This window comes from Notothenia rossii (assembly GCF_949606895.1).
Source record: "Notothenia rossii genome assembly, contig: scaffold_124, whole genome shotgun sequence".
NCBI classification, from domain to species: Eukaryota; Metazoa; Chordata; class Actinopteri; order Perciformes; family Nototheniidae; genus Notothenia; species Notothenia rossii.
Genome location: NW_027640166.1, coordinates 141,943 through 154,664, shown reverse-complemented (window position 1 = coordinate 154,664; position 12,722 = coordinate 141,943). Strand labels below are relative to the sequence as shown.

The 12,722-nt window shown below is 41.7% G+C and overlaps 1 protein-coding gene across 1 annotated transcript; it reads right to left on the bottom strand.

Moving 5' to 3' along the window:
• Nucleotides 1-394: 394 nt before the first annotated feature.
• LOC307027008 (uncharacterized protein) lies at nt 395-5,282 on the bottom strand. The gene is made up of 2 exons (XM_079695185.1): nt 2,981-5,282; nt 395-2,622 (listed from the first exon to the last, which is right to left on the bottom strand). Exons 1-2 carry the CDS (start codon nt 3,375-3,377, stop codon nt 545-547), a joined length of 2,475 nt encoding a protein of 824 aa, XP_079551311.1. The 5' UTR covers nt 3,378-5,282; the 3' UTR covers nt 395-544.
• Nucleotides 5,283-12,722: the final 7,440 nt, after the last annotated feature.

Here is a 12,722-nt window from a genome sequence, read left to right as displayed (position 1 = left end):
TGTTATAGAAAGTAGTAGCATGCCGAGCGGAGGAAGGCAATTTTTTTTCCGGCGGGGGGTCCGAGGTCCGCCGAAGCCCCCAGAATGCCCCCTTATTTCATTTTTACTTTACTTATTTCTATTTATCTTTTGTATTCAACTGTTTCTATTTTACTGTAAATTGTATGTATATATAGTTCCCTATTCCTTTTCCTATCACCCTGCTGCTATAACATGTGCAATTCCCTTACAGGATTAATAAAAGTTATCTTATCTTATCTTATCAGAAGCCAGAGACTTTACATGCTCTGAGATGCAATCTAGGTCATATTAGGACATGTTTTTCTGCAAAGTAAATTTTTTGTGTATAATTTCTCCTTTTCCCTGTACTGTTGCACACAATTAAACACCAACATACACAAAAAAATATTTTTATTAACCGAACAGAATTCATCATGAAACAATACTGAACAATAACACATGAAAAACCTGTACACAGCCTTTTTTAGAACAGAGTTCAACTCAAGGGAACCTTTGGCTGTGACATGACCATCTGATCAACCTCTCACTTTAGATGGTCATAGGTTGCTGACTTGGCCTTGGCAAGAGTTGTCTTGGAGTACGCCTGCTTGTAGCAGACAGACCCCTTTGCCACCATGAATTGTTTGTGGGTAATGAGGTTACTCAGGGTCTCCATTCCCATACTAGGTCTGAACTCCGTTCTGTTTTTTGTGACAAGACTGAAGATGCGTTCGCAGTCTGCATTGGAATGGAAGATGCAGAGGATAGCCAGCATTACCTTGCAGAGTAAAGGGTACTTGAGATGGCCATTTCCATCCTTCAGCTGACTCATCAGGTGCCACTGTGTGTCTGGTCTGTCACAGCTGGTGATGCTTTCTGGCAGAGCATCGGTTTGGTAGGTCATGAATTGACCCTCAAGCTTGTCCATCTCCTCAGCATTCATCTTCAAGCAGGGGAATCTGCCTGTGAAGTACCTCACAGAATTGAACTCTGCGCTGTCCCGTGCAGACATGTCAGCCACAGAAGCATTCCGTAACACTGGGTCATCATAGGGAAACTTCTTCACCATGTACTCAACAGCCTTCATGTAGAATGCCCGCACAGCGCTGAAGACCTGGGCCAGCTGCAGCTCCTCAAGCTCAGGGTGATCTGCTATGAAGTCTCTGGTGTTTTGCCCAATGAACAAGGTCTCATTGCTCTTCTGGTTGCTTGGTTCCCTAAATGGTACCTGGTGAACCTTAGCAGCTGCATTAATCACCTGAGGCTTCACAAATCGGTTCAAGAGATTCTTCAGCTGTGTGGTCAAAGTCCTGTGTAGTACTTGTATGCAGGGTTTGTCTAGCTGCAGCAGAGTGTTGGCCTCATCAAATATCGGCAGGACCGCACTCAGAAAGTAGCAGTAAAGATGGAATGTTGGGTCCTGCAGATGTTGACATGCCCTCTGCACTCTCTGTTGTGCCCCTGTCTTGGGCTGAGTGGGTGCAGTGCTAGATGTCTTGGGCTGAGTGGGTGCAGTGCTAGATGTCTTGGGCTGAGTGGGTGCAGTGCTAGATGTCTTGGGCTGAGTGGGTGCAGTGCTAGATGTCTTGGGCTGAGTGGGTGCAGTGCTAGATGTCTTGGGCCGAGTGGGTGCAGCGCTAGATGTGTTGGGCTTTGCCGTTGCAGTCTTGGGCTGTGTGGTTGCAGCTGCTGGTGTTTTCTTTCCCTGACTGAATTTGGCTAGGTTTTGTTGGCGAAAGAGATAGCCTGCCAAATCAAACTGAGAATTGTCCTTGCTGCCGTTACTGTGGGTTGATGTGTCCTTGCTAACACTGTGGGTGGACTTGTCCTTGCTGCTGCTCTGCGTGGACTTGTCCTTGCTAACACTGTGAGTGGTCTTGTCCTTGCTGCTGCTCTGCGTGGTCTTGTCCTTGCTGCTGCTCTGCGTGGATTTGTTCTTGCTGCTGTGCCCAGACTGTTCTGACTCAAAGTATTGCAGCAATGCAGGCCACTGCTGCAACAACCTGGCGATGCATTTATCTAAAGAGAGCCACCTCGTACTTACATGTTTAACAATCTTTCTCATTTCCACTCCACACAGATCCTGAAATTTCTTCAGTCCCTGTTTCCTCTTGCTGGATTTGTCTAGGTAGAAGTATATGTCCACCAGCAGCTCTTCAATGGACACTGGAAGCTGAGCAGCAGCTTTTTCTGCAGCTAGATGAATTAGATGGCACGGGCATCCCAGCACATATACTGCACTGTTTTTTTTGTTGATGTAGCCTGCCGTGCCAGCTTTGAGTCCCTGCATCACCATGGCATTATCTGCCCCAAAACTCATGCAGTTGTCCCAGGATATGCTACGTTTCTCAAGTTCATTGTCAATGAGTTTGAATATGTTCTGCCCAGTAGATGCCTCATGACACTCTGGCAAAGATAGCAGTACTGTCAGAACACGCCCAAGTCCTCGATCAAAGTACTTCACAACAAGAGGATACAGCTTACAGTCTCCATAGTCAGTGCTCCCATCCGTGGCTAGGGAGTATGGAGCTGTCCTCATTGCCTCCGTGATCACAGACGCATCCTCCTTGGCAAGGGCTCCAACAATGGCGCTGCTCTTTGTGCGACCAGACCCATACTTTCCTGCAATTGCAATCACAAAAATATTGAATTGTATTATCATGATTATACTCTAGATTACACAGAATTGCAGAATTACAATCATGATATTAATCCTCTGTAGAGTAAGTTGGCCTAGGCTATTTTTTTTTCACCTTTACATAAAATGAAAAATGTTTATCAGAATGATACAGTATCAGTATAAATTAGCAATCATTAATTTGCAAGATTTAAATCAGATTATCAACCAGGGCAGTACTGTAACTGTTTTATATAGGCTAGTCTGTACAGATTGTAGAGTGTATTGTGACAGTATACAGATATAAATCTATGCCTATGAATGCTTGAGATGAATTGAGGCTATTTGTCATTTGAGCCTTACCAGCGATTTTCGAGTCCGGAAACATCTTTTTCACCAGTGGCCCGATGTGGTCGGCCACCGCGATCGGGATGTTGTGTTCCACCAGAAAGTCCACAGCGAGCACTTCGGCATTTATGACACTGGTGTCACTGTCAACCGTAAAGAAGCCCGCGATGGGCCTTGTAGCTTCCACTGCCGCCTTGTATGACGTGTGTTTAGCAGTCCTGGTGTGCTTTTCAACGTCGTGTCGGCCCCCATGCCTCACGCTAAAATCTGCCTTACACAACATACAGTAAGCGTGGAAGTCGTCCAGCTTCGACCGGGTGATGGTCGGCCATTCTGCGTTATATTCTAGCTTGAAGCGCTGTTCAGAAATTCGCCGCTTTTTCGGCGGAGGACAAGTACGTTCACCATCCATTTTTGATAGACTTCAACTGACAGCTCGCTCCGCGATTTCGCGGGCATAGTGTATTCACGAATTATCATTGGTCCATTAGAAATTAAGATAATAAAAACACAACACATATGTTAAATTATATAATGAAATAAAACAGATATTAATATTTTCTACTTATCTGTGCTATAAATGTAATTTTTGTATGATTCCAATTATCTTAAATAATTTTATAACCAAAATAGCTGAATTTGCTCGTGACCTGTTCAAACCAGTCTATGGTTCAAACAGAGAGGAGACAAGCGGGGTAAGGCAGCAAAGAGCGGCGCCTCACGTCAGATTGAGCAATCCCTCACAAACTGGATTAAACGCATGCCTTTTTCTCTCATTGTCTGTGAAATGTTTGTAGACACTCGTATTATGTCCTTTCTATCCATTGAGTAGGTAATGTATTTTAGGTAGGCCTATGTGTTGTAGTCTTGCTGATCTGACATAAACCCGCGGTGAAAAAGCAGAGGGGAGGCAAACAGTAGGCTATCTCTGTCTCAATGAGGAGGGCGTGCGAAAGCCTGGACACTAGACTCCATTAATCACTTCACGTCCCGATTTACTGAGATCATTGCTTGAGCTAAAATGCTTGTTTCATACGACGGGACAGAAGATAACTCGATCGACCAGTCACAGTGTGATTGTCTATGTTAGACGGCACGCGCCGTTGAATTTAAGAGAAAGGCTAGCGGAGCTAGTGAGAAATTAGCACCTCCTGTATAATGCCTCCCTGCTCTGTAACAAAGATGCTAGTGAGGAAATATCCCCTCCTGTATAATGCCTCCCTGCTCTGTTACAAAGATGCTTGATGGTTTTACCCCGATATATATATGTAACAGTATGTAACCATAATGATTTACCCCGATGAATCTGCCGCAGGTGTTTTAATGTTTAATTACCATATGTAAGGGTTCGTGCACAGAGGGGATTGTCGGGAAAGAGATGGCTGTTTGAGGAAGCTCCCATTTATTAACATTTCAACAAACAAGTTGCATATTTGCATAACGTATTCAAGTGTTAGCATTTATTGCAATAGTAGCTACAGAACATGTACTGTGCTGTGTAAACTGTACTGTATCACATAGTGTTTCAGACACACAAACTTTTCAACTTTCAAAATTAAACGGTGCGCTCCCAGCGCACGTACCGGCAGTGATCTAGAGCAGCGGTTTTCAACCAGTGGTACGGGGACAAACTGTCTCGCTCTCGTAATGTCTGTCTGTCTTGCTCTCGTTCTGTCTCTCGTACCACTCTCGGTTCCACTTTTACTTTTGCGCGCTACCTGTCTCACTCTTTTCCGACCTCCAGCTTTTCCTGCTGGAACCCGCCGCTTAAAGGTGGGGGTCCGCGGACCGGCCATAGAGCCCATAGAGTTAAAGGTGTTGGCCGTTAGCTGTAAAAATCCATAGATTAGCCGCACCGTTACATAAGCCGCAGCGTCGAAAAATGGGAAAAAAGGCGCGGCTTATAGTCCAAAAAGTACGGGTATGTTTTAATATACTCTATTGACTTCACATATTTTTCACATAGGCCTATCTGACTCTGAAAGCCAGCTACGAACCTCACCGCACGGCACTGGTCTACATGAATAGAATTCTTCATCAACAGCGGGAGCCAAAACAGCATAGCATCCTGGTAACAGTAGTGAGGGCATTACAAAAAAGAAGTACAGCCGATCCTATTGGCTCTTTGCCAACGCAAGGGACGAATCATAAAACGGCTTATATGTGAGCTTTAGTGCTGGTTGGATGTCAACACATGCACGAGGCTGCCAGCTCACCGATTCATTTTTCGATTTGTTAGGTAATGCGTAGGATATTCAAGTCAAGCGTAGCGGCGTAATTAGGGCCTGGAAATCGTATCTGCTACGCCAAAATCGTGTATGTTGGCAGCTCTGTCATACCGTAAATCCACTTTTCAATGGTTATTAAAATGTAAAAAGCAGCATTTTTAACATTATGAAATCCTTTTATTCTTGGACACTAATTGAATAACCTTAGAAATCTCAAAAACCACATGCTCATGCACAATTTGGGCAAACGTTCTCCCATAGCTGGTGGTTCAAAAAGCCCTTCCGATAAGTGTGGTGTTGTTAGTGAAGATGAATACACAAACAGCTCCGTTCCCTTTTGTTTCCCTCTGGCCAGGCGGAGCTTTGTGTCTGCATTGCAGAGGCTGTCCGGACTCAGATTGATTTGTAGCTGTTGAGACAACTCTGATACGTTCCTGAGAGCACAGACGTCAGCAATCGCCTGCCCATTTTGAAGTGGGAGGCTGGACTGAAGGAGAGAGGGAGAGAAAGACATGAGAGTTTTAATACTGCCTTCACCTTCCTGCCTTCTTTTTGCTGTTTTCCATCCCGTGTACAAACGCAGACTGTGAATCACATCTGTTATCGCGGCACCACTCTTCAGGGCATTTGAGAAATGACTCTGCGAAAAAAAGAGAACCCGGTGTGAATTTTAAACCAGGCACTAGCTGAGAGACGCTCGAGAAAAAAAACACTTGCATTGTTCTTCCATTACATTTTTAAGATTGTGTTCTCATGGTAAGCAGAACAAGGACGAAGCGGGCTGGTTTCAGAGGTGTTATGTGTGGCTGTGGGAGCGAAGCGAGGCTACCGAGTGCAATCAGCGCTAAAAGCTTTATTTCCAAGGTAATGAAGCCTCCTCGGGGTACGTGTGATTTATGTTCCCTATTCAGACCACTTTGAATCACCCAGAAATGCCTCTGATTCAGATCTGACCTTAAAATACTTTCTGCTTCCAACACAAAGATATTCTTTAACTACAGCCTCACATCTTTGTTTTACTTTGGGAACCAGAAAACACAAACTATTCGAAGGAGGCAGCTTCAATGATCTGCATTGTACAGCACAAGATAAAGTGTTTCCATGTGTCTGTCCTTGACTCTCTATTTGCACATGTGGTGCTTTAAGCCATGCAATACGACACAGCAGTGATAACCCCCTATCATGCCAGCATTTGAAAGAAAACATAAACACGGTCGTACATTATATATAGCGTTCCTATCTGCACTATCACTCAGCTGTGAAAAAAACCACGGTTGGAAATCAAATCAGTTTTATGACACTGGAGGATTGCAGGGGTTTACCTCCCGTGACAGATAATATGCATGGATACAGATTATTGGAAAGCTCAGGTGTGGAATTATGCCATCGTCTCTGCCTCCGATGCTTTCATCTTTCAGCGTTTATGAGAACAAAAAGTACTGCTTCTGGGTGTTCGGATGGGGAAACACAGGAAGGCTTTAATATCCCAACTGATCTTGAAAGTGGATCATGTCATACATCACATGTGAGGGATGGATGCAGCCGTGGGGGTTCGGATGTCTTCGCTGTGAGAAGACAGAGATGAAGGCTGTGCCACCGTGCTGCTCAGAAATAACATTATTCCAAGAGAGAGACATTTCTGCAGTTGTTGTTCCTCTCCGGGTAGTTCGGTACTCTTATCAAGGCGTCTGACAACAGTATAATAATAATAATGCATTTTATTTATAGAACGCTTTTTTTGAAACTCAAAGACACTTTAAAGCAGAGGTGTCAAACTCAAATCCTTAATTTGATGCGGCTCGCAAGAGCTTGTAAAGAATAAAATACGTTTATTATATGGTTGATTGCAGAAGTACGTTGCCCATAAATGTCCCACAATGCATCTCATTTTGTGACATTCTCTGTTACGAACTCAGACACTTAGGATGTACTGTAGGACCCAATTGCACGACCCGGGAGACAGAGGTAAAGTATTGGTAAGATACTTTATTTTTCCAAAATACAGCAAGATGAACAAAAAATGGTCACTATCAAATCCCAAGTTGAGAGGACAACAATTGAGAACAAAATGAAATCGGAACAAAACTTTCAAGAGCACAGAGAGCATAGACCTGACCATGGCAAGAGACAAGACGAACTGACAAAGAACACATAACACATGGGAGACAGGGGAATTTAAACAAAGGATAACAGGACACAGGTGGGGACAATCAGGGGCGGGGCTGACGCTGATGAGGGCGGGAGACACACACCAGGATAGGAAATGGAAGACAGAACATGGCAAAACATTCTCACTGAAGAGACTTGCAATTATTTGCCCTGGACTTCTGCTTTCAGACGTAGTTAATTATGAAGTTATTACCCTATCCGATAATATTCCAATACAGAGGCAATAATGTTATATTTTTATATATATAAAATATTTATACACGTATATTTATATAGTCTTAAAGTTACAACCGGCCCTTTGAGTGCAAACATAATGCTAATGTGGCCCGCGATGATGTCAGTCAAGTTATACATGACAGTCTGCCACGACAGTCTGCTTAGCTTAAGTGTTTAAGCTCTTTAAAAAACATCAATCTTTCTCACAGTTGAACGTATGCTGGGTCAAGGTTAGGGAAATGTTTTAGTCATGGTTAAAATAAAACGTTTTTGACTGTCAGGAAGAGAACAGCCATGTGTCCAACCCTAATGCATTTGCTTTGAAGGACAGGAGTGATAATTCATATGTCTGATGGACGGCCTTGTTGATAAACGCTCTCATGAATATGTCAAGATCTCTACCCTCACACACCTGCATTATACAGTTGATCCTGTTTCCATCATCATGTCAACATCTCCACTTTTTACACAAGAGTAATCGTCTGGCATTGGATTGTTAAAGTTACTTTGGTGTAAAACAGCAGGCTGAATCTGAGGTGATGCTTTGAGGCAAGACTAAGTTAGGAGCTCAGATCCAGGTTGATCAAATCGCCGGTCTCTTGATAGCATGCAGCTTAAGATGCTGTGCAAGCCGAGTTCTCAAAGAAACACCAACAAACTCTCACAGCCTCTGTTTATGTTCTCTCCTCGGGCGTTATATGGCTCAAATCTGCAAGAGAAAGTGTCCACAGTGTTATTCCGGGGCAAAGTTTGCTCCAGATTTGACACTAACTAAGACATTTCAGAGCTGTGAACACGCTTTAGCCAGAGCTCCGTCAGCGGGTAACGGGAAGAGGAAACAAATTATAAAAAGCAGTGAGACTCCGTCGCCAATTACTAGAGTCTGACTCAGAGCTCGGCCATTTATCAAAACTCTGTTGAGGCTCTGCATCACGATTTGCTGCATCATCTTCACAACGGATAGATGGAGAGATACTGTAGATATAGATAGAGGTGGGAAGTAGTGGAGTACAAATACGTTGTTACTGTACTTAAGTACATTTTTATGGTAACAGTACTTTACTTTTCTGACGACTATTTACTTTGACTTCTTACATGTTGAACTCAAATACCTGTACTTTCTACTCCTTACATGTTGAACACAAATACCTGTACTTTCTACTTCTCACATGTTGAACACAAATACCTGTACTTTCTACTTCTTACATGTTGAACACAAATACCTGTACTTTCTACTTCTCACATGTTGAACACAAATACCTGTACTTTCTACTTCTTACATGTTGAACACAAATACCTGTACTTTCTACTTCTTACATGTTGAACACAAATACCTGTACTTTCTACTTCTTACATGTTGAACACAAATACCTGTACTTTCTACTTCTTACATGTTGAACACAAATACCTGTACTTTCTACTTCTCACATGTTGAACTCAAATACCTGTACTTTCTACTTCTCACATGTTGAACACAAATACCTGTACTTTCTACTTCTTACATGTTGAACACAAATACCTGTACTTTCTACTTCTTACATGTTGAACACAAATACCTGTACTTTCTACTTCTTACATGTTGAAAACAAATACCTGTACTTTCTACTTCTTACATGTTGAACACAAATACCTGTACTTTCTACTTCTTACATGTTGAAAACAAATACCTGTACTTTCTACTTCTCACATGTTGAACACAAACACCTGTACTTTCTACTTCTTACATGTTGAACACAAATACCTGTACTTTCTACTTCTTACATGTTGAACACAAATACCTGTACTTTCTACTTCTTACATGTTGAACACAAATACCTGTACTTTCTACTTCTCACATGTTGAACACAAATACCTGTACTTTCTACTTCTTACATGTTGAACACAAATACCTGTACTTTCTACTTCTTACATGTTGAACACAAATACCTGTACTTTCTACTTCTTACATGTTGAACTCAAATACCTGTACTTTCTACTTCTCACATGTTGAACACAAATACCTGTACTTTCTACTTCTTACATGTTGAACACAAATACCTGTACTTTCTACTTCTCACATGTTGAACACAAATACCTGTACTTTCTACTTCTCACATGTTGAACACAAATACCTGTACTTTCTACTTCTTACATGTTGAACACAAATACCTGTACTTTCTACTTCTTACATGTTGAACTCAAATACCTGTACTTTCTACTTCTTACATGTTGAACTCAAATACCTGTACTTTTTACTTCTTACATGTTGAACACAAATACCTGTACTTTCTACTTCTTACATGTTGAACTCAAATACCTGTACTTTCTACTTCTTACATGTTGAACACAAATACCTGTACTTTCTACTTCTTACATGTTGAACACAAATACCTGTACTTTCTACTTCTTACATGTTGAACTCAAATACCTGTACTTTCTACTTCTTACATGTTGAACTCAAATACCTGTACTTTCTACTTCTTACATGTTGAACACAAATACCTGTACTTTCTACTTCTTACATGTTGAACACAAATACCTGTACTTTCTACTTCTTACATGTTGAACTCAAATACCTGTACTTTCTACTTCTTACATGTTGAACACAAATACCTGTACTTTCTACTTCTTACATGTTGAACTCAAATACCTGTACTTTCTACTTCTCACATGTTGAACTCAAATACCTGTACTTTCTACTTCTCTCATTTCCCAAACAGGCTGGTTCCTTTAGTCTGAATGTGTGTTTGGTGGCGTGATCATTATTATTTAGAGTCATTGCGTGCCTATTGATTTGAACACGATCCGTGTATCCATCACTTCCTGGTCTTCTCTAAAGAAGAGGGACCAATGAAAACGTTGTCATGTTGCCGTTGTTCAGCATGGAAACATTCATTAGCTAACAATGACATTATTGTTCTATTAATATAAAGGGAGGTCAGGTACTCTTTAAAACAGCTGCTAGTTATGGGTACTTTTTACTGAAGTACATTTCAAAGCCCTCTTTACTTTGACTTTGAGTAAAGAAGTATTTTTAAACACAAGTATCTGTACTTCTGCTTGAGTAAAGGGTGTTTATACCTTTGCCATCTAGATAGATAGATAGATAGATGGAGAGATATTTCCTTGAGAGAGAAAAGGTGGACAGATTGGGATTCGTGCAGCCGATGAGCAGTCATGACAGATTCAGGGAAACTGTCCACTTCCTCTTAATTAATGTCAGCTCCACCTGTGCTCGCTGGCAGACGCAGAGCTCTCCGGAAATTCTCCTATAACCACCAGCTGATGGAGGTCATATCCTCCATTTGGCTTGCTCCCTTCAACTGACGATATTTTTCACACCGCGCCTGTGTGCCAATTAGCCTCTTACTTCATACTTTTGAAGCTTTCTAGGCACATCTCGGTGGAATGAGAGAGACAATGTGTCCTGGTCACCTGAGTTTTTTTCACTAAAGACTGCAGGGGTGAGAAAGAAACCTGTTCTGTCGGATCTGAAGCCTTCAGATTCAAGATTGAAGGCTTTATTGTCATGTGCACATTAGCTACAGTGTAGATATGGCAATGAAAAACTGAAGTCAGGCTCCTCCAACAGAGCAGCATGAAAATAGGACATGGAACAAATAAAACAGATAAAATATTGCAAGAGAAAGATCTGAAGCATGAATGATGGTATACGACACGTCCTAAAACACATGCCTTTTCAAATGACTAAAGAACAGATGTTGGCAGGAGATGGGTCGTTATGCCCTTTACTTTCAAGGCAATGATATTTCTTAGCATTTTCAAATTTCCAAGAAATACAGGACACACTATAAGTATATTAAAATCTGTGAAAAATATTATCCACTGAGGGAGTTGGACCTACTTGGAAATGTAATGAGTTCTCTTTTAGCACATCTTACACGCTACCTCCACATTCCTTGAAAATCATGCTACCAGTTTTTCTGTAATGCTGACCAACAAACCAACAAACCAACAAACCAACAAACCAACAAGCCAACAAACTGAACCTGTAAACAAAAACCGAGGTAATCATAAAATCAGTTCTTACGGCCCGTCCACACTACAGCTTCGACAGCTTCAAAAACGGTTTCCAACGCATCTGCTCATTCACTTTGAATGGGGTGACGTCACGTTGCCTCGCTTTTCGCCGAACTGAATTGTGGGTAGCAGAGCGGAGCTTTCCTGGCGTTTCAGGCTGCAAAAGTTGAGCAATGTTCAGCTTTTGAAGCTTCTGAAGCTTTCGGTGGAAGCGTCAGCCAATCAAATCATATGCCAGTACACGCTCTAGCCAATCAAACCGCTGCTTGTGTGTAAGGGGCGGGAGATTCATTTGATTGGTTGTTGTTCGAGCTTCAGACACGCCCGCCGGCAAGCTTTTTTTGAAGCTGTAGTGTGGACGGGCCGTTACTTGATTGTGTTCAGTACAAATCACTCTCAGTTAAATGTTTGCCATCTAAGTGACTTCATCTAAATGTACATTAGTAAGCAATTCCACGTTGACATTAACATTTACCTGCAGCGGTCTTTTGTTGTTTGGTTAATTTAAGTACAGCATGAATCTGTTAGCGTTCTTTATAAGACGAATGCATCATGATCGTTTCTGTGACTTTCTTTTTGTTACCTCTTATCTTCACTTTAAAATACCATTATGAATGAGCCTACCATTGAATGTTCAACCCAGTCTCACGGCATTTCGTGTTATAATCACGAAATAAATGTAATCTATTGATTCGTGTTCACCAACACGATTTCCCCATTTTTTTCGTGTCACACAGAACGATTTTAAAAGCAATGTATTTCTATTGGTAGAATGTTTCGTACCTGCACCACGTCTTTTTGTCCGGTCGGGTCTTGGAAGACCAGAAGCTGTGGTTCATAAAAACATTTTCTGTTTCAATATCTTACCCTAAGCCTAGCCCTTTTATTTTAAATTGTATAATGTCAGAGTTTTTTTTGCCGTCCGCGAGAAAAAAGAAATGGCTCAGAGCCTCAGAATACTGACATCTTTATTTTTTGTCATCTGTTTTTCCTTCTAATTTGTTATTATTTACATTGCTTTTCAAATCGTTTTGTGTGACACGTAAAAAATGGGGAAATCGTTTTGGTGAACACGAATCAATAGATACATTTTGTGACTTTAACACGAAATGCCGTGAGACTGG